The 27,404-nt window shown below is 32.0% G+C and overlaps 1 protein-coding gene across 2 annotated transcripts in view; it reads right to left on the reverse strand.

Annotated features, from left to right (window-relative positions):
- The window catches only part of LOC127733216 (cholinesterase 1-like), a 42,847-nt gene extending 21,110 nt beyond the window's left edge, over positions 1-21,737 (reverse strand). Inside the window, exons 1-11 of one of the 2 annotated variants that reach the window (XM_052242536.1) lie at positions 21,506-21,737; positions 21,124-21,282; positions 20,769-20,913; positions 20,155-20,340; positions 19,373-19,584; positions 17,275-17,467; positions 16,492-16,578; positions 13,901-13,959; positions 11,233-11,371; positions 10,418-10,553; positions 9,562-9,865 (exon numbers count right to left, since the gene is read on the reverse strand). In XM_052242536.1, the coding sequence (XP_052098496.1) occupies positions 9,667-9,865; positions 10,418-10,553; positions 11,233-11,371; positions 13,901-13,959; positions 16,492-16,578; positions 17,275-17,467; positions 19,373-19,584; positions 20,155-20,340; positions 20,769-20,913; positions 21,124-21,282; positions 21,506-21,697 (1,707 nt within the window). In that variant the 5' untranslated portion in view covers positions 21,698-21,737 and the 3' untranslated portion in view covers positions 9,562-9,666. Of the gene's footprint in view, positions 1-9,561; positions 9,866-10,417; positions 10,554-11,232; positions 11,372-13,900; positions 13,960-16,491; positions 16,579-17,274; positions 17,468-19,372; positions 19,585-20,154; positions 20,341-20,768; positions 20,914-21,123; positions 21,283-21,505 lie in introns of those variants that run through there. The other variant, XM_052242537.1, reaches the window with a different exon arrangement.
- Positions 21,738-27,404: the final 5,667 nt, after the last annotated feature.

The following is a 27,404-nucleotide window of genomic DNA, read 5'->3' on the forward strand; positions in this document are numbered from 1 at the left end:
CTAATGTTATACATAAAAAATGTTTAACAAAAATACCGAACTCCAATTAAAATTCAAAAAGAAGAAGTATAAAAAAACTGAAAAAATCAAACGCTATCAATCTAGTTAAAGAAGGGAATTGAACCATTTAGTTCAAAATTCAGTTAGATAATCAAAAATGGTCGATTTTTAATGAAATGATGTTTGTTTACGCATATTATAAAGATAAGAAGATGTCGTATGATTGCAAATGAGAAAGCTCTCCACCAAAGTTAGTGATTAAAAAAACCTTCCAAAATAAAATAACTAATCTTACCTTAAAACGAAGCTGCCCAATAGGTGGCAATGCATATGGCACCCCTAAATACTCCTCAACTTTTAATCCTGGAACACGTGTGGTCACTTTCCCGCGGATCAATCCGTAAATAGTTCTTCGAGTTGGTCCGTAATTTGAGTAAGAAGAAACCTCATTGAAGATTATTAAACAAAAAACTAAAGATGTAAACATTTTTAAAGATAACCTTGATAAGATTAGAATACAATATTTATGTATTTTTATGATCTTGGATAAATATATACTGTTTCCGACGATGTATTTTTTTTCTCTGAACTTTATACATATGCTGTTTCCGATGATTTTTTGTGAGTGGTTTTTATAACAACGTAAGTTCATAGAAAGTAAGTTAAAACAATTTTGTACGAATGAAATCAATGTTGTATTACTAGAACTTTTGACATAATTGCTGAAGTGAAACTGTACAATGTTAGAAGTTGTAATTTAGTTCAGAAAACACGATTTGTTAATTTTCTGTCATTATGATGAGATTTATAAAGAAAAGTATGTGATAATATTGTGTGAGGGAATGTGATAGAATTGAGAATGGAAACGAGGAATGTGTCAAAGAGACAACTACCTGACCAAAGAGCAGAAACAGCCCACCAATTAGCCTTTCGCCCGAAGGCAGCCTTCAATTGTCCCCTGAACGATATTGTATATTTATATAACATGTTTCAAACATAATAAAATACACATCAAGCGTATGATCTAAAGTAAATACCGACACAGCAGACCAAAGCCAATTAACTAATAAAACCTCAATGCGTTGAGCTTAATAGACCAATTGATAAGAGAATTACTGGCGTGAACAATGATTAGAGATATACAACTAAATATAAATAAACCTCAACCGCAGATAATTGATAGCTATTAACGACCACTCTTATAAGAACGATCACAGACACTATACCATAATTACAAAAGTAGTTATTGTTGATATAAAGCCTTAAACGTCCAGCAGGAAGTATTTCAAGATACCCAGTCTGATATTGTTGAAGTACTGAAGAAAAATAAAACATGATAAAATAATTATTTTTATTATACAAATATTTGGGCTTAAGGGCAACACGTTATGTTACAGAAAACTTCCTTGGCGTCATTGAATAAAAAGCGATGAATGTAAACTAACTGACGCCACCATTATACTTAACTATCCGAGCAGTGTGCGCGGCACACTGTGTGAATACTTAAGGATATTTTTTCTCTAGTATCATGTAATTCACTCAGTTCTGTCATATTGTAAATCAAGAACAAAACAAATTACATGCTACCTGCAGTTGACACAAAACACACAGTATGTACAAGGATAATTTGCCGCTAAAATACTGTGCCTGAGCTAGCCACATATCTTTGACAGAAATGCGTCACCATAGGGGTATTTGCATACACGTGTGTGTACGACTACCAGTCTACTTGTCTCAGAGTACTTTAGAAAGCCGTTCCCGAGCGGTATAGCTTTACTTGATTTTCCACGTGGTACCGCATAAGAGTAAATCTTTGTGGGCATAGACCGACGTGAAATAGAGCTGTTAAGCAATCAAGATGAGACTATTCCTCGTTAAGGTACGTAGGCACCCTAACTACTCAGAAAATTTTTGGGGAACGATATTATATTTGGCCAAAATAAAATATCATAGCCCAAAACGAAATGTGTAACGTTATGTTGCCTGCCCAAGTTGCATATTGAGTAACCCCAAAATTTGAAGATGTTGTGCCTGATGAAGCCTTGTGTCTTGTTAAAATTAAAGTTGATCTAGAGAAAAAATTAATGTCAATATAAAAATCCTTAACAACAATATTGAGATCAACGTGAAAAAGAAAAGACACAAGGCCAGGGTGGAGGACAAGTTACAAAGTTATAACCGATTGTAAAAAACGTTTGCCTGCATTGTTATCTTTGTTATTTAATCTTTTCCAGCGCGGATTTAATATCCAATTTAGAAGTTCTAATGTAGCGTTTAAAACAATCTGATTTCCAACGTCTCAGTGTTTGTATCATGCTGTCCTCAATACCTTGAGGCTAGTGGCCGCACCTTATCGAAAAGAATGTCCGCTATAATCCTTTTCACTATATCCTAATGCCATGAGTATTGTTTTTAGCTTGCTTATAAAATAGTTCCGGGAAAGTGGTTTATCGGTTTCTTCAACGAAAAATGAATCATTGTGCCTTGCGTTCAGGTTTCGTCTTACACTCATCAGCTGGAATAGCAATTTATACGGACAAACGACTCCATCTATCTTGAACAAGGAAATTATAATACCTTGTCGGAAAATATCTGTCTTTGTAGCTTTTAGATTTACAGTTACTTCGCTTTCTGAAACGAAATTTATGTCAGAAACGCATAAATTTGAATCTGGATCAAAAACAGTTCTACATGTAAACTCATTGCATCTCAGGAAACCATAAAATGCCAGAACACACGCTGTTTGAAATGTTAAATCCATATAATCATGATTGAAAAATCCACATTGCAAACAAGTTACTATTTCCTGTAGAATTTTAAACGTTATTGGTAACTTTTGTCGTAATGGCTTACTCTCAGATTTTTAACTCCATTTAACACATTTTGCAAGCGTTGGTATGTATGACCAAATCTATCACAAAGGGGGTTCACATTTTCAAAATTAACTCCATGAAAACGAACTCCAGCGAGATATAATTTGATTGTTGAATATTTCAGTGTTAACACTGATTGGCAATGGGCCACAAAATAGATCAATAAATCTTCCGAAACTTTAGACATATTGAAATTCCTTGAGTTGAATCCAGTGATATGATCGCCACAAAATTGAATAAAACATGTATATCCTGTTGAATAAACATTGCGGGTATTCACATTGATACTTTTATTCCATAAGCTGTCGACTGATTGATCTAACCCCAAAGAATTTCGGAATGAGGAGGGCAGATGCATGGATTCGGCGAAGCGTCCGGAGCCAATTGTCGAAACCGCTTCATCTGGTAACGAGAAAGAGCATCTGCTATGTTATTTTCTTTCCCTGGTACATGTACAGCATGTACAACAAAATTAAATTTAGCCGCACACCAAGTTAAACGTCGTACAAGATTCATTATTACATGACACTATGAACGACCCTTATTAATAATGTACACACTAGACATATTATCGCAATGAAAAAGAATGCGTTTAGTAGACCATTCATGCCCCCATAAAATAGCAGAAATAACAATTGGATACAGTTCTAGGTAAGCCATTGAGAAAGACTCCTCATCGGGCCGAATAAAATCGTCGGGCCAAATGCCTTGAAACCACCTTTTCCTAAAATAACTTCCGTATCCGATTGTTGATGAAGCATCCGTAAATAAATGAAAATCGGACGCATTAATAACGTTATTGCTGATAAAAAAATGATATACCATTCCACTGACTTAGGAATTTAAACCACATTGCCATATCATCTCTACATCCCTTTTTAATTGTAACGTGGTGATTAAGTTCTTTAACGGAGTGTGCTAATGTCAATAAGTACGACACAAACGATCTACCTGGTATAATTACTTTACATGCATAATTAAGATGAACATTTCACGCTTAGTACATGAACGTCTATTAAGATAGCTGTATAAAATATCCTTAATTCGAACAAGTTTCTCATCAGGTAATTTAGCAATCTTATGCATTGAATCGAGAATTATGCCGAGATATTCTGATGAAGTAGATGGACCAACTGTTTTATGAGCGCTGAGAGGAATCTTTAAACTATTAAATACATATAACATTGTGTTCATATTCCTTGTAGCGTCTACGTAAGGATTGTTAATCAGGAAAAAGTCGTCTAACAAATGTAACACGTGCCGCAAACCGTAATTATTTAGTAAGATCCAACATATTGCCACTGATAATGTATCGAATATCTTGGGACTTGAACGGCAACCAAATGCTAAACGAGTATAAAAATAGTACATGTCATTCCATTTTAATCCATAAAATCGCCATAAAGAATTATATACAGGTATTAATTTGAATGCATCGGTTACGTCACACTTACATAATTGAATGTTAATTCCTAATGACTTAATTATACTTATAGCTTCGTCAATTCTTACATAGGTTAAGGAATAGGCTTCCTTATTTATTAAATCATTGATGCTGTGATGCTCATCATTGTTGTGAGGAGCCGAAAGGTCTAGAATTAATCGTTTCTTTTTTGAATATTTTCCTTCAACAATACCTATCGGACTAATTCTATAAGTATCAAACGGAGGTTTTGTAAATGGTCCAATAAGGTATCCTTTACGAATTCGAAGTTCGTCATCTACCAGTTTCGTAACGTCATCGGAAAATTTCTTGGTAGACAATAAATTCCTACATTCCAAAGATTTACTTGGTAGTACGTTTATGCCTGTGTCAAAACCATATCGAAGTCCATCAATTAAATTATTGACAAAAGTTTTATCTGGATAATGTGTAAGTTCAACTTCAAGTTGATCGATATCAATAGGCGTAGACACTAGTCAATTCTTAGCCTGCGCTTGTTCTTGTGACGGCCTACTGTTCGGAGTAGCACCACTAGATGATCTAGTATTGACATGGGCGAATAAACATTTTGTCCCCTTGAAACATTTTCCTGATAAGAAATTGTTACACACTTCCCGACCACGAAAGAAAAGAACGGGGCGTCCTCGTATATCTGTATTGGAATCATCACGACCGTTACTTCCAACTTGTGATTTCTGAAAATGGGTTTGATTATAAGTTGGTTTGGATCGATTATTCGATTGACCAAAGCTAGGTAACGTTTGACAAACAGCTGTGAGATGCCCAAGACTACCGCATGTTTCACATTCCTTAATAATTTTTCCACTTGTGATGGATGAATAGAGTTTTTCGTCTCTGATGGACCAATCTACAACTTTACCGTGGGTCAGTTTGATAGCAGCTACCTTATTTGCGAAAGCCTTGTGATACTCGTAGAAAACGGGACCTTTATATCTTGCAGAGATATCAATGACATCTTGAATATACATATCGAATTCGATGCGTCGGTCTTGCTTTTCACAAATAATATTTTTGTAAATATTGAAAGCTTCTAGAAATTCTTGAATAGACAAGTTTCTTTGAAGGCGAGGATCGCGATGTTTAATTAACAGAGCGGACCCGTCAGATTCATCAACAGTTTTATAATCTTGTACGTTTTCTTGATTGTTAAGTAGAGTAGCCAGATTAATGTACTTGCCTTCTAATATCTGTTTCCGAACGTTCGGTGTCACTGCTTGAACATGCGGAAACATGCCTGAGGAAACCTTGGCGGTGTAATAAGATCCTGTATCATGATGTACTCCATTACTTATATCACTAACGACTGCAGGTTGACTAATACTATTTGATTCTCGAACTAAAAGCGACTGAATTAAAGTTCCTTGATTTTAAACAGTTTGCTCCATGTTGTTTAAGCTGGTGGTAAGTTGAGTTAATGCTGCAAACTCGGGCATAACTGCATTATCTTGTCCTGTATTCTCATTTAGTAGTTCCAATAACTGCTCTTTGGTGAAAGTTGATGGAGCCCTGATGCCTTGCTTCCTTAGTTTTTCTTTAATTTCGTCAAATGTCAATTCCGTATTACTAGAATTCTGTACAACTGGTGTGTCACTTTTCTTAACGCTTTTTACGAACTGGCGGCATTTTAGGAAGTTGTGAAAAGTTGTGAAATTGATTTGAATTTTTGCACTGCTACTGCTACTAACTAATTAATGCAACTGACTGAATAAGCCTGAAAAGATTGAAAATTAACACGTGCACCAAGTTCATGAGATGGTTAAGAAAACATTGCCGTCTCTACCACAGACATCATAAATCTAGTAATAAAATGTGTATCGTCCACCTAAATAAATAATGGAATTGCCAGAAGCCGAGTCGGACAGAACATGAAACACTAATATAAACATCAATTAAAAATGTCTAACTAGTTCAGCGAATGGACGCCACACTTAACTCCTAAACATATAAATGAACCAAAATTCAAAAACACACAAGACTAACAATGTTTGCTATACTATACATGGTTCACTCAAACACAATTGATGACAACCACTAAATAAATTAGAATTAGATTTTTTGCAGTATTTAAAGAACTGATTTTGCTATGTATCAATATTTTATTTCTAAATTACTTAACGCTCTTTTACTTCAAATTTGCTGTTTAACTAATAATTTGGTTGATTTTTAGAGCCTGTACTATCTATTACTTTAAATACGTAAATGAAATGGAAGACCAAAATTCTATGCAAAATATATAGTTGAGTATTATTGTTTAGCAATTACAAGCAATGACCTTAAAGGAATGATATTTTACCCCTCAGAATTTACGCCTTGCTCTTAATTTGACATGAACTGGTCATTGCAATTGAATCTTAACACAATTCGGTTGAATGAAGTTATTATTGATTCACATTTAGCTGTTATTACATCCCAGCTCCTTTGTTCTACCAGGGGTGATCTGAGCCGGATCACCCCTACCAGATCACCCTAGCTTTAGTTTCTTTGTTCTGCATGCTTTCCTTTGTTCTGTATCATTTTGGCGGGAATGTCAAATTTATACTAAAACTTAGAAATATTTATACGGAAAATACTATCAAAATTTATGTTGAAAAATTCGGACTTGGTGTGTCAGTGTTAGATCACCCTCTGGCCTCCTGCCATCGGGATGATCTTACACTGACACACCGCGTCCTGATGGGATATCTATTACAAATAATCGTGTGTGTATTATGTAATAATGTGAATATACAATTCTTTACAAACAAACAGATGGCAACTCTGAAAATATTATCAAATTACTTAAAGGGGCATTAGCTACGAAATATAAAAAAAAATGAAATTTGATTCTCCTTGTTCAATCCTTAATGAAAGTGAGATAGTGAAATAGTAATTCGTTTTTAGCAGCTAGCTTGGTTCAATTTTGTCATAATACGCTAAGAAACATCGCTGATGAATTATTCACTTGCAAAAGAATAATTCGACCTCATTGAATCCGTATTCGTGTGACCTTCAACTTAACCCCTTAGCTAGAGATGGGTTACGCATAAACTAGGCGTGTTCAGCTATTGAAAGGAAAAGAATGTCAACATTGAAGGTGAAACAAGGGCAAACCATTAGGTTGACTGATTCGATTCACAAAAACTCATTCTTATACAGGTAAAAACGATGATTAACATATTTTTTAATCTAAAATATGAAATCAAACAGACCTATAAATCAAATTGCACGTGTTCGCTATCTATTATTATCTATATTTATGTTTATATCGGTCTATATGACCGTTAGCAGTCTTCAGAGGTCACCTCAATGGTTAGTTAGATGGCGTCTAGACTAAAATACACACGAAATGCTGATACATATTATCAAGTCCATGCATCGTAAATTGTTTATTTTAGACTTTTTATAATTTGGATATATGTTTTAGTATGTTATAAATCAAATATGATAATTTGATTCAAATCGATTAATATGAATTTGACAGCTAATGCCCTTTTAAGAAATAATTAAAATACATGTACCTCTCTTTGTTGATTAACAAATGTAGTTATGAGTAGTTTTTTCTGTCTTTTATACTAAATGTTCACAGTGGAAAACGTAGTAACATGCAAACACTGAGACATTTGACAGTCAATGTCTTGGACGTTCTTTACGAGGACGCTACTGGTTATAAGTAAGCAAGAAAACGTGCTCGTAAAAATATAATATTGAAAATAATGAGATAAAAGTAGAATTACCTTATAATGTAATCATTTCCTTCCTTATAAATGTATCATGGGATGAGGACAGCTGGTTATGTGAGTTTTGTTTAGTATTGGGTTGAAAGGTTGACAAGGGAATACATTCCTCACATACCAAACTCAATTTATTTTTCTAGTGTCTGTACACTAGAACGCATCAATTATCCGTATATGTAAGCAACTTGTCTTGTGAGGTTCAGAAATAAGTATCAACAAAAGCGATTGATAAACAGAAAAGATAACCGCTTAAATTTTAGTCATAAGGCAATTTAAAATGGACTTTATGCCGAGAAAAAAAACATTAAATGCGAATACATCATTTCTTAAAATTCTTTGAAAATATTGTAAAATCTTGTAACGGATAATCATATTTGTAAACATATTTGTCTTCAATTTTTAAATTAACAGATATTATGTTTAAATCGTTATATTCACACGTCAAACATAATATTTTATATTAAAAGTTCCCGTGACAATGGCGTGCTCAAAAACTTATTTGTGTACAATAGATAGTTTTCGGATATTTACCATGCTAATGTACCTGCATATGGAGTAAATATCTCCCGGTTGATACGATGTTCTAGATCATGAATTATCTATCAGTATTTACTTGATAGATTGTTGCTGTTTATAGTGGAGCTATAACACTAAGGGATCCAAGTGGTGTAATTGAAGTCATTCCTTCGAAAATTTTACGGACGCCATCACGTGTTGGTTGATTGTTATGGAATATCTTTTTCATAGATGACAACAGATATGTTTCAATTGTTGGTTACCACAATCCCGTCCTCTTTTCCTCGATTGTGAAATCAACGAGTTTGTACTTAAATGAAAACACGACGGGTGTCGCATGTGGATCAGGATCTGCTTAACCTTCCGGAGCACCTGAGATCACCCACAGTTTTTGGTGGGGTTCGTGTTTCTCTCTCTTTGTTTTTCTATGTTGATTGTTGTATACTGTTGTTTGTCTTTTGGACGGTTTTCTTTTGCCATAAAATTATCTTTTCGTTTCCGACTTATGAGTTTGATTCTGCTTTGGTATCTTCCGTCTCTCTTTTTTATTAGTCTTTGGTAAATAGTTGTTTCATCGGGATAGATAACACATCTAATGAATTTCTTACATTAAAACATGTTAAGGTGGTACCAAACACCTTGACTAAAATTAATTTGGCTCGTTTAATTTTCATAAAATTTTGACAAAATATTTACTTTGACCCTTTGACAAAAAAATAAATATTTCAAAAAACTTCAAAGAACCACACACTTTATCGGAAAAATTTCATTGGATAAATAGCAGTTTGACAAACACTAATTTTGATCATTGAGAAGCTTAATATTTGCTTAACAATAGAAGGTGATTAAAACGTTCAGCTGATTTTTACAGAGTTATCTCCCTGTAGTGTCTTGAAATACCTTTAATCTAAGACCGAAAAAGGGTCTCATTACAAAATATTGACACTCAAAAACTAATGAGGTATACAGGAAAATACTGAAAGTATGATAAATGTTGAATTTGCATCTTTTATTAATTCAGTCGCACTAATTGCAAATGCATACCAATACCAAGTTCGTTATGTGTAAAAGACATTGACTATTTGAATCAGTAATACATTCATCCATGTCTAATGTAATTTCTATAACATTCATAATTATCATAAGCATACAGATACTTGTACCAAAAGTCTATTCTTGGTTTCCTGAAATTAAAATTATTTGTCAGAATGGTCTTCCCGTCAACATAATCCAGTTTGTTATATGATCTACTAGATGAATTGTAAAGTTCCATTTTCATCACATTTGAGCTGGTAAAACTGTAAAAAATAATGTTCAATTTGTTAAGTAATATTTTCATATTTATTTAGTCATTTTGAAGGCAGCTAAGTTTGTTTTTTTCCTTTTCTTTTCGCGTCTTGTGTTAGTTTTCTCGTCTCAAATAAACCACATCAGGAATGTGCCTGACCACTTGAATACAATTTTGAAAGATAAAAAAACATTGAAAGATGTAATTGTTTTAGACAATACTTTGATATTTATTAATTGTGATCGATTTAGCTAAGTATTCTTATTACTTTCAATTTGAGCTCTCATTTTCTGTTCCAAGTTTGATTGCATTAGGAATTGTTCAGATTTCTGTGATGGAAAAAGGAAAAATGACTCTCAACAATCCTCCTATTACAATTAATTATATAAATATCATATATTACAAACAATATGAACAGTAATTTACTCAACTGATAAATAAAGTGGCCTACATATTTCTTAATGTGCCAAACTATCCCAAATTATCTTGTATGACAATAAAAAAAATACAAATCAAATTAGACTGTATTTGCTTTATCTTATTGCGCTCGAAAGTTACATACCCTTTTCGAACATATTCACTGATAAGATGCATCGTGTCCTTAGAGACTCTTGCATCACGTCGTGTATATGAGAAGTTCGGGTGTCCAATTGTAGGCACTCCAAATACATAAAACAAATCCCATCCATGTTGTACTCCTTGTGATGAATGAAAATGATAATAAATCATTACTATTGAATCATTTTTATTCATAAAGAGACAACACACTTAATATCTGTATTATGATGTCAGAAAAATTAAACGATTACTCCCCACACAAAACGTTTTCAAATATACCTTTTAAAGCTGTTCGATACAAATTTGTTGTTTGTATTTTTCTACCATTTATTTCAAGGAAGGTTTGTTTGACCTTATTATAACTTCAATCGCACTACAGATCACTACACTATAAAACTAGACTAAAAGGTTTCTTATATCTTTAGGTCCTCTGCTTCTAAACGTCATCCAACTACTGTTTACTATATAAATATTTAATTACTATCAAATGGTGAGAAAGTTGTGTATAATCTGAAATAAAGTACATGTTTTATTGTATGGGAAATTAATCACAGGTTGTTTGTTCCCAGAGTGTATCAACTTCCTTGTAAGAATATACGTGTGTAGATATGATAAACATAATTCAGATAATTGTTAACATAATCCAAATAAAGAGAACGTTAATATACACCATGGACTTAATACAATTATCAAAGCGGCGTTCAAGAATAGATTATAATGCAGATGATTCTAGTATTTTGTGCGATTTAACTTTAAATACGTCAATTTCTAATATATTCTTTTTTTCTATTTTTCTGCTAATAACAATATAAGTAATACCTGTCCAGTCTGGTCCTGGTTTATTTTCTGAGATATACTGGAAACTAAGTATGAAAACTTTCTTTAATTCTTCCGAAATTCTATCAGCTAGCTTTATCATTGGAGCAAAAAATCCAAGGTCTGCATGCATGTGTAAATACTAAAACAAAATTGTTACAAAATGGGAAATTGAAAAATTATGACTATAAAAATAAGAAGATATAGTATGATTGCCAATAAGATAACTCACCACCAAAGACCGAAGTTAAGTAGAAATTAGACTTATGCAACCTTAGATTTATAAGATCACATTAACTACTTTAAACATGGTCAATTTATTTCTGTACTGTACCTGCCCTGATTAATTTCTTCCAAAAATATCATTACTTGTTCAATGAGTGAAGTTATTCAATACATTTTCATTTGCTAATTCACGATCATACTGACTTCTTGGTGTTCCTGTGTTGTAATTAGGAAACTCATTCGTGCTTCTATTTTGGAACTTGATTTTAATACACTCTCTTTATATTACCAGGTTAAACAAATCAGTACCTTTTCCTAATGATATGTGTTTGTGTCCGAACTAACAAAAGTCAAAACATTTATGTTAACATTATATTTGATTATTTTGTGGTTCTAAATGTAAGAACACTCCTAGATAACCGTTTTCCTGAAGACAGAACTTAAAACAGCATTATATATCTATACAAACATATGAATCTGAGACAGAGTTTGCAATTTCTAAGGGTCATTATCAATTTCCTTATTTTGTTTCATTCACGGTTTTAAAATACAAACATTGTTGTCTCATTGGCAATCATATCATATCTCCATATTTTTCAATTGAATTTTAGTAGGAAAGAAACCGAATAAAAGTGGTCATATATTTTCCAATCATTAAACAAAAAACTATTCTTAACATTGTTTTCCAGTTATTTTCTAAATCATCATCAGGTGTCCTGACTGAAATCTAGCGAGTACAAATAACACACTATTAATTATCAACAATAAGAAAAATTGTCCTCCAAAATATGAACCTCTTCAATGATTGTATTTTGTTATTTCGATTTGTTAGGGAATGTCAAATCTTTGATAGTCCCTGTTAAAATTGTTCACTTTTTTGGTTGATTAACAGCTTGTATAGGAAATTCTTTATTGTGTATGATTTAAGAGCAGTTTAATGTCAAACTCATCAAATATTTTGTTGCGCTTTACTGTATTCATCTGCTGCAGTTCATTTATATTTGGTGATACCTCAGAATTGTCAGTTCAGGACATGGAGTTTCACAGGACAATATATTGAATTTGCTCAGGTAAGAACATTTATTTCTATTTTTGACGGTGTTATCATTTACTTGTCATTTTGGTATATCGAACAGACCTAGAGACTATTCATCACGTGGCGGTCGATTTATGGTGTGAAATCTTGTTTTCATTAGAAAATAAATTTTATTTGGTGTTCAATTATTTGTTTCAGGGGTTTTTCCATGCAGTGTTATTTTCAGTTTTGAAGCGGCAGCGTTAAAATGGTCAGACAAAGTACGTCCCACTTATTGACACAGATCTTCCTAAATACCAGTTACGAGGGTTAGCTTATCGTACCATACAACGGCCAGTATTTATGTTATGTGGCAGAAAATATGTATTTTGCATATACAGAAGTTGGTGTTTACTTTACCGGAAGTTGTGGTAAATTGTTTGGTAGTTCCGTTTAATTTGAGAAACCGGAAGATATTGGTGAAATATAAATTGCCAGAGGTATTATAGCGTAAATGCTATTTATAATAACGATTCGAAATATATGTTTAAAGGTTGGTCATTGAAATGTGATGATGATATCAACCGGAAGTGTCATGTCTGTAGAAAGCTGTGAAATTAGTGCAATATTAAATGAAGTGAACATATAGTGAGCCATACATCTTATTGAAGTTGATAGTGTTATATAAGTCAATATTAAATCAGTGAAAAGTTTAGTAATGTGAAATTTAGATTTATTCAATGTGAAAGTATCTGATGTTCCAAGTAACGAAACGTCCTAGATCTTGACCTCAATCAAAGTGTATGGTATTAGCTGTGATGAGACATATTTAGCTGATTTGTTTTTAATTTTTACTAACCAACTTTTTAGCTGTGTGTATTATGTTTTGATTTTTACTTTTTGTATCATTCTTTCATGTGTATGTCCATTGATTTGTGTTTATTTGCATGTTGTAATTGTGTTGAGTTTTGTTTGATTTTGTTCAGTTTAGTTTTAGTAAAATATTATTTTTTACTTTTGTTTCTATGAATGTTGGCCATCTGACAATCCGATTATCCTACGTCTTTACACCCATATTTGTTTTTCTTTCATTGTTTTTTGTTTTGTTTTTTTTTTTTCTTTATCCTGTTTTTTTTTTTTTTTTTTTTTTTTTTTTTGTTATGCACTAAAAGAACACTTTTAAATGTTTTCATTCGAAAAAAAAACACATTATTTCGCGAAAAACAAAACACGTCTTTTTGCCCATTATTACTAGCGATGGAATCACATTGTATTCTAATAGTTAAAAAGATCATCTTCACCTGTTTGAATTTGAATGACAACAACGGTATAAGATTGAAATGTGTAATTTGTCATAAAGAGAAATAGGCGATTACCTTTGCATAAACTAGTATTATTAGACTAAAATTTATTGTTTCTAGTCGTACTTACGTGAGGAAAAGTTGAAATATTGTTCTTTATCCATTCCTTGTTTACTCTCATAATGTCTTCTACAAATTCGTAGAAGTATGTAATATACATCATTTGTATTCCTCATTAACAAATACAGACTTTAATTTTTCGCAATCTTTAGTTGCAATTTTCCTTTTCTCCTTTCCATGCGAAACATTTCTTAAATTTTAAATTACATTACAAATTAAATAAATAATAAAAAACTGCTCTGTATATATCATACTATAATGAAATCGAAAAACTGAACTTGGAACTAAAAATTCTTAGAATTAACTTTGATGAATAGATTATATTTCTTCTCAAATTGATGAGATGCAAGGTCAAAACAAAGAGCAAGTTCATGGGAAAACCACATATTTGCCAACTTTTGATTGTTAAGACCTCAAAAAGTAACTACAACAACAATGAAAATCGATTTGACCTGTATTTCAGTGTAAGTAGTTATTTTAAATTTATTGACAACGTATTATTCTTAAGCCAACTGAAAGTATCACATGTAGACAGTTGTTACTATTTTGTAGCAATGTAAGAGCATAATTTTAGAACGGCTACTGTGACAACTTTACCCTGTATTTCAAAGATGATAGAAATGTTTTATTTCCTATAAGTTTGGGTTTCAAACGAAGGCATGATCACACTAACTAAGATACAAGAGACTATAAGTGATGACCCGAATGTTTTGGGGCATACTTATTAAGTTATCTTTGATTGTATGATTCGTGTATCATTGCCTCAATTGACACCTCAAAATACAGTCGCGTGTTGTTTTATCACCCATCCATTCATTCTTAATTAAGAGAATGAAAAGCAATTGTGATTTTGCAATTGCCGTGGTTAGCAATGTACAAATTAAGAAATAATTATATCATGCCATGCTCTGTGCTCATTTTAACATGGGTAGGCATTATATTTGTCAATATAATATCTTTATACCGAGCGTAAGCGAGGTGTAAAATGTTGACAAACATAATGACTATCCATGTTAAAATGAGCAAAGAGCATGGCAAGAATAATTTCGATTCTAATAGGAAAAATTAGAACTTTTGTACTTCGAAGTGGGCCTATTATACACGTTCGAAACGCAGCCATTTTGTTTTTATGAAGCCAAAATCGATAACCTTGTATATTATATTCCTCAGTCAAAACGATATAAAAAATCAACCGTTTCACGATAATAAAAAGTGAACAGATATAAATATAAACTTACTTTTAGAAAGATTTTATTTAATAGCGAGCAACACCAACACAAATGTCCATTTTGATCTCCGGTGTTGTTCAAAATACAACTGACGTCGCAATTTCAATTTTGACGTCAATCACGTGCAGCCCATGTTTTATTGTAATTAGAACATGGCTTTGTTTCCAAAGTGAAAGTATATAATACTATAATTTGACAAGTCTTTATTTTGTTTCTTTGATAAAATTTAGCCAATTGCATGAATTTATTTATTGTATGTATTGTTTAGTGACTTGTCAATATTCTTCCATTTTTGGACTATGAAAACGAAAAACAATTTCACACTGACGAGGAACGTTTTCATACTCATTTTATGGAAATTTCGGTTTATTCCTAATGTCTCTTTTAAACACGCAATTCTCGAAACCATTTTCAACAATGTGTACCCTACAAAACACTTATCATAGGCAGTTATAAGGACAGTAACAATTACCATCAAAAGTTATCTTTTTTTAAATTTGTACAATGCAAAAACACTGAATGCATGTTACTAGCAAGTTATCCATGAAACCTCTTTCCAAACTATTAAGATCAATTTTATCAGCAATCACTTAAAAGTTTTGTGAATCAGACATCGTTACTAAAATTATCCACAGGTCTATTAGAGAACATAAAATCTAAGTCTCTCTCCTCTTACACAGTTTAAAAACATTTGACTTTCATACCCTTTACAGTAGACTAAGTACTCCCCAATCTAGACTTTAAAATAATTAAAAACTAAATTTTACTTTCTACAAAAATCTCAATTATTTACGGGAGGACGTGTTTTTTTATCAAGCAATCGGCATTTCTATGGGAACCACATGTGCTCCTCTTCTTGCCAATTTGTTCCTTTATTCTTTTTAGGCAGACTCATCAAAAAGAATTTTAAAAAAAAGCTTGCGTTATCCTTTAACTTCATGATCCGCCATAAAGATGATATCCTCTAACTAACTGAGTCAAAGGTTGGTGATTATGTTGAATGCATCTTTCCCAACGATCTTGAGTTAAATGATACCACAGATACAGTTAAGTATGCCTCCTACCTTGATTTACATCTAGCAATTGACAATTAGGGTCAAAACTTTACGACAAAAATGGATGATTTCAGTTTCCTAATTGTGAACTTTACATTTCTGTGTAGCAAAATTTCCAGAAGAACCGGCATATGAAGTATATATCTCCCAGTTGATACGATATTACAGAGCTTGTGTTTCATCACATGAATTCTTTGATAGAGGGTTGCTGCTTAAAAGTAACTTATTAAAATCAAGGGTTCCGGTAAAGTTGCAGCTTATATATTAAAACTTTTATGTTTCCTTCCGTAGTGAAACGCAATTTATACTTTTATTACCTTCAAAGTGTTTTCTTTCAGGAAACAAGTCCTTGTTCTCAGCTATAAAACGATCAATTGTTTTATAATCATAATAACGTTTAATACCTGAAATAAACAAGTAAAATGCCAACACTTGCAACTGATGATTTTCGACCTGCACATTTATTGAGAAAAAAACATTTTTATTTCAGAATACTGGTATGCTTGGAGGGACAAATAAACATCTACTGTTATTGCTAATTTTTAACCTGGTTACAATAAATAGTGGGTTACCATTCCAAAAACATTTTTTTTTAAAGTATATTTCAGTAACAGGGATCTTCAACTTTGACCCCAATACAATATACTTCTTCCCTTTTCTATAACTTCCATCGGTATAATTTTTTTCCTATCAAGGATGGGAAACTCCAGATACCATCCGGAAACCATTTATCCTTTTTTGGTATTTTTAGTAATAGTGACCTTGACCTTAGAACCCATAATCATTCCATCCATGAACCACATCAACAGCTTTGTAAAGTCTTATCGTCAATGAAACATACACGTTAATACTACGTCATAGTTATATCTAATTTAGAGTCAATGAAACATCCGACACGTCAATACTCCGTCATAGTTCTATCTAACCTAGCGTCAATGCAATATCCTACGCGTCAATAATACGTAATAGTTCTATAGTACTTGTTAGCGGAGTTGAAACATCATACATATGATTACTCCGTCATATTTCTATCTAAATAAACTTATCATAGATACTACGTCAGATTTTTATCTACTCAATATTCACATAATGCTTCTTACTTGGTGGATAGGCTTGTAGTCCTTCATCGCGTGCCATTAAAATCAAAACTGAATGAGCATGAAACTGGCCACATGTAAACAGTTTGTCGGGACTATCAGTAATGAAATCTCCATCAATAACACTTTCAAAAACAGGATCCATTCGTTTTAAGGTTCGTGTTTGGTATGATTGCAAACTGCTATTTCCTGTGATCTAAAATCATACTTCTGAATTTTAATATCAATTAAATTATGAAGATAACTTGGACTTTTTTTGTGAATTATTTTAAATGTTTCTGTTGCAATAGTTTTTTTTTTTCTTATTTTTAAAGAAGGTAATTTTTACTTTTCTAGCAGTTTTTCGTATGAACTATCATAATCTTCATAGATGAATCTAAGATCTCTCGTTCCGTTTTAAAAGATTTTTTTTTCGCTACAGTAGTGCCAACTTACTGGACAATAGTTAAAATTCGAAAGAATGAATGAATAGTATGTTGTTAACATACCTAGCCTGTTTAAATATTTACCCATTCGTTTTAGAAGGTTTGAGTCCGAATCTATAGTTATTCCAAGAAGTTAAACATCTTCTTCACAAGAAATTTTGTTTTCATTTAAATTGAATGTCAAATTATGTTGATTTGGTCTTTTTTTTTCAAATGGCTATAGCCTGGAATTTGTCTGGAATACTCTTCATTAAATTTATCGAAAACCAGTTTATTAGATTTAAACTATAAGTATTAGTTTCTAAACTTTTATCAACTTTATCTATTATATCATAATCACTATATGATACAGTGTTATCATCAGCTTAATTATAAATGGTGGTATTTTGTACAAAATGAAATATGTCATTTATGAAGACATTGAAAAGAACTGGACCAAGAATTGACCCTTGTGGTACACCTTTAAACATACGATCCCATTCACTGTAAGAACTTTCAATTTTAATACGTTGCTTTCTGTTTTCTAAATAACTTTGTCATAATTGTAGAGAATTTTTTGACAAACTATATGCTTCCAATTTTAGTAAAAGTAAATCGTGCGGTAAACAATCAAATGCTTTAGATAGATCCATCAGAATTGCAGCAATAAATTTGTTGTCGTCCAGAGCTTTTTTCCAGTCTTCTGATATCTTAATAAGTGCTGTTTGGCAACCAAAACCTGACATAAATGCCGAAAGTAGAGGATGAAAATGTTTATTAAAAAATTCCATTAATTGATCATATATAGCTCTTTCATAAATTTTGAAAATACAAGGTAACATGCTTACAGGTCTATAATTTTCTTTATCTTGAGAGTTATTCTTTTTAAACAGTGGGGATACCTGAGCAGCTTTAATATTATTCTTCTGTTACAGGTTTGAAATTCAATTCATTATAATCAGTATTATTTTCTTCGATTTTTATTATACTTGGGTGATTTCTGTCCACTTTAATGTTTTTTGTCTCCTATATCTTTAGCTACATTTATGAAAAATTTATTGAAAATTTCTGATACCTTTTTAGGATCACTGAGAATTTTATCATTTTCATATAAAATTACGTTATTGTATGATTTCATGCTTTTATTAGATAAAAATGGTTTATAGGGGAATAAAATGTTGTTGATTTTGGACCACCAACAGTTCTTTCATAAAAATATGTTTTGATTGAGCTCTTTTTTATTTTTGTAACAATATTTCTTTGTCTTTTGTACAACTCCCAGTGTGTATCACTTTTGTTTTGAAGAAACCTGTTATGGTACATTCTTTTTTTTGTAAATTGCCCTTCTAAGAGAAAGAGTGCAGGTGGTACTATTGACCTTCTTTTTTCATTGGTATATGCTTGTCAATTATGTTAGCAAATTCAGATTGCAAATTTAATATGCTTCGTTGACATCATCAACTGACAGCAAATTATCAAAATTTACACAATTTAGTTCATGTAGGAATTTTTCTTGATCAAAACTTTTAAAACTTCTGTATTGAATAAATTCCTTTCTAATTTTAGACACAAAACCTTTTAACTGAAATGAAATTATGTTGTGGCAATCACTGAGACCACGATTAAAATTATATATACTTTGAACAAAAATTTGGTTAGTTTGTCAGGATACCAAAATGATTCTTTAATACATTTACCTGACGAGGGAAATACGGTGAGAAGAAATCAGTAGTTGAAGAACCTTCCACTAACTTTCTTATCTTTGCTTTACGCGCCTCACTTGTGACTAAACTGGTTCCTCGTCTACATTCTTTTGGAATGACTAACGTGTTACCGGACCTCACACATTTTGACATAAACCAGTATGCAAGTGGCGATCCACTATGAATAATGGCATTTCTAAACAAACCTGGCAAAAAAGAGGGGAATGAATGAAAATGTTCAGCTGCAATGCATAATCAACTGTTCGAACAGGCCATACTTGTCAGTTTATTTTTGTAAGTCTACATTATTGCAAAATTTCAATTCGTTCAGTCTTATATTTTCTTTATGTAGACTAATGTTTGTCATTTGTTGCTGTATATCATATTTGTTTTTCGTTTATTGTTTTGTACATAAATCAGGCCATTAGTTTTCTCGTTTGAATTGTTTTACGTTTGTCATGTCGGGGCCTTTTATAGCTTACTATTCGATATGGTTTTTTTTTCATTGTTGAAGGCCGTACGGTGACCTGTAGTTTTTAACTTCTACGTCATTTGGTCTCTGGTGGAGAGTTGTCTCATTAGCAATCATACCATGCACATCTTCTTATTTTATAATGAATTCTTGCAAGAATTGAATAAATGTTTCAGAAATTATTTCAAGCACATCTAGCGAGAATACTGTAGCATTTTTTAATCAAACTCATTATGAAGTGTATACTAGTACTTTACTGAAAATAGAAGGAATTTTATTGAATAAAGAAAGAAAATAACAATACCTTTAGTCAGAGGTGAAATTAAGTGTGCACCAACATCAGCTGCCCCTGAACTGTGTCCATGTATTGTAACTCTAAATGGATCTCCACCAAAATATCTAATGTTCCTCTGAACCCACTTCATTGCCAGCACTTGATCCATCAGCCCATTGTTTCCCTTTATGCCAAGACTTTCATTGGCGTAAAATCCTAAAAACTAGTAGTTTTATTCTAGACATTCGTAATGTTATATAGTAGTTGTAATGGTGTCGTACATAGTGTTGCCGAGGAAGGTAACAGTATTCATTCGTACCGTAGGTGACATTAATTGTTCACACAACAAATATGGAGTTTTTAAAAAAGATAAAGAAAGAAAACCATGACAATGTTTAGTTATGATTTCTGATGATTATTTCCTTTTCCTTCTTTAGACATGGTTTTGTTGGTCCTTCTTCTACTTATAGCTTAATGGTTTTGGTTGCTTAAGTGGTTAAGATTTATCTTATAATGGTTGAAGTTTTGCTTACAGGTGAAAGTTCTTTAAACGTTTTCTAATAAGTCTTTTATAATACTAGCTTTTACAAATTGTCCTTTTCTTCGCGCTAGCTTGTCATATGAAAGTATTACCGTGTACGTACCTAGCACGCTAACTCTGTAATTAAATGTCACAACAATTATTTGTCCGTGAGCCGCTAATATGTCCCCGTCAAACATTGCACCCATTCCATCAGCATTGGAGCCTCCGTGTATAAAAAATAACACTGGCAGCTTTCGTCGTTGGCTCTAAAGACAAAGTAAAACGTTTAAGTAAATTAAGGAATATTTAAATATACCAAATTTTTGTTTATATATACATATAAAGTCCTAGGTTGAAAGCGCTAACAGTCTGATTTTTTAGGGGGATTTTTGTATTATTTCGTTTTTAATTTTAGATATTAAAAAAGAAATCTATTTGAAAACTTCTATTAGTGCGTTATTTTATACTGTACATACCAAAGGTTTATAAATGTTCATGTACAAGCAGTCTTCGTTGAGGTTTTTGAAACCTGGTTTGTGGAATTGTATGTAGTCTAGATTAACAGTAGGGCAGGCAGGGGGCAGTTTCGTTGTATTTAATACAATAGGGTACCATCTGACTGGTTCCTTTGGTCTCTGAAATAAAAACAAGGGAAAATTATGCTTTTTTATTAGATATATACTCCTTTTAAGTGTGCTGACATGATTGATCAAATTATAGAAAAAGAAGAAAGTGGAAAAAATGATTTAAATGGATAAGTTCACGGGATACAGATCTAATTTTGATGAAAAGATGCTTCATTACACACATTAGTTCATAACAAAACGCTTCCAAAATGTATAAAACAAAAATTCTTACCTTAAAACGAAAGTGTCCAATAGGAGGCAATGCATAAGGCACCCCTAAGTATTCCTCAACTTTCAATCCTGGAACACGCGAGCTCACTTTTCCACGAATCCAACCGTAAATGGTCTTTCGATTTGTACCATACTGAGAGGAAGGTGAAACATTATTGAACAATGTTAGGCAAATAACTAAAAATGTAAACATTTTTGTCTTTGAAATAAACTTTTTTAACTTGGAAGTATTCTGTTCTTTTCTGTTTTAACTTCATATATAGAATATTTATATACCGTTTCCAATTATTTTTATATAAACTTTGTACTCATTGGATGAATCTATGGTATTATTAGTACTTTTTTTTTTAAATAATTGCTGATGTAAACTTTACAATGTAACGAGAGGTTATTTCGCTGACAGCGATTTGTTAACTTTCTGTCATGATTTTTAAGAGAGGATTAGTCGAAGCGTTGAGCTATGTTACCTATAACCTACAGGTGCGTTAGCCTGTATTTTGATTAAAAAAAGTTTTACGAGATTAACTTGATAATATGTGCTAATCTTCCAGTGCTTTTAAATAGTTCCTTAACTACTATCAAATAACTTATCATTAACCTTTGTAATATAGTATATGTAAATAGTTGAATTAACTATTTTTGGAGTGTGAAAAATTCTTTGGATGTTGTAGATAAATTACGTGCATTTGATGGTCCTTTTGATTCTGTTGACAGTTTTGAATTTTCAACTCTTTACACTACACTTCCACACATTCTTATAAAAAAAAAGTTTTCCTATTTAATTAAATGGTCGTTTGGTAAATCTGATTGCAAATATATTTGCTGCAACTCATTTAAAACCTTCCTCTATAATGAGAAAGGTAAATATGCTAGATATACTTATCGGAGGTGTGATGAGATGATTGAAGCTGTTGACTTTCTCTTGTTCTTGTGCTGTTATGAATCACAGTTTATGACCAAACTCAGTAAAGACTCGTCTTAATTGTATTTAATTGATAAATTCAACAACCCTTACCGTTATTTTGATGATATTTGTTCGTTAGATAATCAAGAATTTTCTAAATATACTGCTGAAATTTACCCAAAAGAACTTACTTTAAATAAATCAAATATAAACGGTAATAACTGTCTTTTCCCAGATTTAGATACTTCAGCTTTACATGGGAAACTCTACACAAAAATTTACGACAAAAGGGATGATTTTGTGTTCACTATTGTTAATTTTCCTTTTTCGGACGGTGATGTTCCTTTGGCAACATCTTACGGTGTTTATATATCACAACTCGTTCGCTTTGCCCGTGTCTGTTGTGACTTTTGGGTTTCAATGAACGTAATCTATGTATTACTGGTAATTATCAAGTCAGGGATTTCGTTACCACAAATTACTTAAAACCTTTACTAAATTCTTCCATAGATACAAAGATTTGGTTTGGAAGTTTGGGTGTACCTGTAGAAAACTTATTTCAAACGGGATAGCACATCCTAATTTTTACGGAGATGTTGTTTACCAAGCCCGGACAGTTAGATACGATCCGGGTAAACTTATCAATCCTTTAAATAAACTTATTCTAAAAGGTTACCAATTCAACACTGTAATTAGATCTTTGAATATGGTTTTTATTGGTATTAATATTGATTTTGTTAACAGTAAACTAAAATCAAACTAAATACATGTATTATTTTATATACATATGCACATTCATGGCTCTACAATCTGTCGATACCTGTATCTTGGCATTGCACAAGGTCATGTTTTTCCCTGACTGTAAATGACGTCTTTACACTAAATCCATTGGAAGTTAGATGTGTACTGATTGCTATTTTAGTCTTAGATGCAGGATTATTTTATTAGTTGTCATTGGCTTTGAAGTAGCTCCAGTAACTGCGAGTACTCTCAGATCTGTACTTAGTGTCTTTTTTTTGTGAGGATGTATAAATACCCTGCCACGTCAGGTCTGTGTTTTGGTTAGAGTGTATGTGTGCTTTGTATCGATCTGATGAGTTAAGCCCTTTTCAACTGATTTTTATAGTTTGTTCTTATATATGTTGTACTGTAACACTACTGTCCCAGGTTAGGGGGAGGGTTTGGCGCCAGCAAACTAGTTTAAACCCTCCACATTCTGTATGTGCCTGTCCTAAGTCGGGAGCCTGTTATTCAGTGGTTGTCTTTTGTTGCTGTATATCATGTTTGTTTTTCGTTTATTGTTTTGATTAAAATCAGGCCGTTAGTTTTCTCGTATGAATTGTTTTACATTTGTCATTTCGGGGCCTTGTATATCTGGCTATGCTGCATGGGTTTTGCTCATTGTTGAAGGTCTTACGGGGACCTATAGTTGTTAACTTCTATGTGATTTGGTCTCTGGTGGAGAGTTGTCTCATTGGCAATCATACCATATCTTCTTATTTTTATATTGATTTCAATTTCTTGAAAATCACCCTGTTCTCCTTACGTAGAAAGAAAATTTTATACGAGAAATACCATCAGTTTGAATTTATATAAATTTCATAACTACTTAACCAACACAATTCAAATTACTGATGTGAACATCTATAAGATATAGGTGACTGAAAGTAAGCCTTCACATTAATAAGGAATACGGATTTTTGTCCGAGCTTGGTATTCTCCCTTCTTGAATAATCGGATTTTTCGTTCTCAATCCGACGGGTCAAATATATTTATCACACCTCGGGTAAATTAGTGACGATTTAATTGGTTTAACGTCATCCCTTGGTGACTCTATGGATCCGTTAGGGGTCAGTAAATTTCATAGGGGTATCATGACGTCAAACCATATAACTTATAATATCTGGAAAACAGCAATTTTGTGAAGTGACTCAATTTCATAAATGATTACTGTCTATAGTAATCAATGTGTGTGTGTGATTTGATTTTTTTTCTGATCTTACTTTTTAAATATATACGAGGTACTTGTAAAGCTTTAATTAGAGGTTGGACATGGGCATGTTAAATCCGATACCCTTTGTTTAGATAGTGCCAAGCTCTAAGCATGTTACAGAACCTTTGTAACATCAATCTCAATTCTTTGAGAAGTCCTTAGTTTGCAAGTTTGTCTATATCCAAATTAACATTCTATCGATATTTCCCGCCTTCCATCACGGTCGACACACTCTACAATCCTTACTAATATCTTGCATCTAATATTTGCCACTGGAAGTCAGGCAAACAAAAATAAATCAAACTGTATGTTAATGTAAATAAAACAGTTCAAACGAGAAAACTAACGGCCTGATTTATGTAAAAAACATTGAACGAAATACAAATACAATATACAGCAACAAACGACAACCAGTGAATTACAGGCTCCTGACTTGGGACAGGCACATACAGAATGAGGCTGGTTTAAACATGTTAGCGGGCGCCCAACCCTCCCTGTACGGGTAAAACGGGTTATGCCCTCGACAATTTACTCAATAACCTGAAAAGCTGCTTCTAACAAACAAATTGACTTCTACGTCGTTTTGTGGGGATAAACAACATTGAAAATATAGATACATGACTCTATAATTTACTAACAATTGTGTAGCGAACTAGAGAGGATAATGTATCATTACTTTCAATATGATGTATTTCATATAAACGGCAATTAGTTTTTTCTGTGTAGGCCTAATAAACTTAAATTGCTGTCACTCTTCATTTTTTGTAGCTAAAACCTTTAATTTGTATACTAATATACTGCATAATAATTCCATACTTATTAAGAGTCATTCTCTGTAAGCATCAAAGAATTTCAAAGAAAATGAGAAATGCTTACTCCTGGATTTTCTTTATTTTCATATCATGGGTTTGTCATGGTGCACTGACAACAAAAATAATAATAATTTCAAAAGTTGAAGTGTTGGTTGCCATGGAAACAAGTTACTTTGAATTTGCTCAAAAACGTAAAAAATGCACGGTAAAAAGTGCATTTTTTCCTGTTTTTACCACTTTTTTGTTACAGAATGGAAACATATATCTCCGGTTTTTCTTTTGATATCAAACTATTATATATTAGTGTTTTAAAATATATTTGAAAGTTTAGAAAGTTCTTTCATCTGAAGTAGAAATTTTGAATTTTAAAATTGGATGTTTTTCCAAAAATCAATATTTGCAAAAATTCACAGAATAACCCATTTTTATGGCTCCAAAAATTTGTAATCCAGATTTTGTGGCATAAACGAATATCACCATTAAGAAATATTGCATCCGAGGCATTCTTGACAAAAAAATCTCAGAGGGTATATTTTTAGTTTTTTTTTTAAATTTTGATTGAAAAAAGGTCATTTTTGAATTTTTTGAATTTTTATTTTTTTCAAATCTTAGAAAAAAAAATTCCGGACAAAAATGTTATTCATGCAATCATTTTTATATTAAATGATCAGTTATGATAATTATATATAAATATCATGTTTAAATACTAAAAATGATAAAAACAAGAATTCTGTGAGTATTGCATGGCAATACATAGTACCCTACAGGTTAAAAATACATTGTTTTGGAACAAAATTCTAACTTAATCGATAAATTGTCATGATGATAACTATATAAAAAAATATGAAGTCAATATCTTCAATCATGACGAAAAAAAGTGTTGAAAACTGATTCCTTAAGTCCAAGTACCATAACTCTGCACAAAATCATCAGACCAGAACAAAATTCGAACTTATCATGATAAAACTTTATACCAATTTTCAAATCAATATCTTCAAGAATGACGAAACAAAGTGCAGAAAACCGATTATTTAAGGGAATTTTCTAAGTCAAACGACCATAACTCTGCACAAAATCTTCAGACCGGAACAAAATTCGAACTCGATCTGTAACTTGTCATGGTATCAAAACAATATCTTCAAGCATAAAGAAAAAAGTGTGGATAACTGATATGCCAGCCAGCCAGACAGTCAGACAGACAGAGTGCAAACCTAAAGTATCCTTCGACTTCATTGGTAGGGGACTAATACCAGATTTTCTCCTTCGATGATCTTGTTCGGTTGACTTTTTCATATTTTCTCTGATTCGACATCTCAAATATACATTTTGCATGCAAGTTGTATGAAACTGGTTACATTATAGTGAATGGCTGAATTTCAAGGTTTCAATTAGCTGCCTTTTATTTTTACATAGGTGTCGCAATTATTTTCATAAACATATTAACGATGATTGCTATCAAGATTTATGTTTCGATAACTTGACTTGATGGAAGTTTACAAAAAATAAAACTATTAAATCAAAATTTTGTAAGCATTATTTTGTATAAGTATACATAAATGGTATGGTACTCATGAATAATTTGATTTAGAATTTGGCTATCTGCTAACTGTTGTATTATTAATTTCAGTGTAGGAGTAACCTACTGATTGAGCTATTGGCCACTGATCTCTGTCAAATTATGCATACATTTGTCGATCCAAATACTATACATGTACTAGGCTTAAATCCAACATAGTAAGATTAAGAGATTGTAGTTTCAATTTAAAGAAATATTTTAAGTTCTACAAAGTTGCATTGATACAGCAATGATTATAATAGGATAACAAGTAAATCAGGCAGAGAAATGAATATGGATAACATTGGTTTTATTTCTTAAACTATTTGATGTGAAGCAATAATACAACTTTTACTAGATATGACTGTATTATTATTTTGAAGATTTAAGTAGAAAGACTAACATAGGCAACATTCTATAAATCTATTTAATCGAAGTGGGTTGCTTATTTTTGTCTTATTTCATTCTTGTTTTATTTGGGTGGGGGAGGGATTTTCTGTTTTTATATCATAAAATGCTAGTTTATTGATTAAATTACTTGACACAATTATTTTCAATATATTATAATAATTTTAAACAAGAAGATGGGGTGTGATTGCGAATGAGACAACTCTTCACAAGAGATCAAAGGAAACA

Source organism: Mytilus californianus, unplaced genomic scaffold, assembly GCF_021869535.1.
Source record: "Mytilus californianus isolate M0D057914Y unplaced genomic scaffold, xbMytCali1.0.p SCAF_1, whole genome shotgun sequence".
Classification (NCBI taxonomy): Eukaryota; Metazoa; Mollusca; class Bivalvia; order Mytilida; family Mytilidae; genus Mytilus; species Mytilus californianus.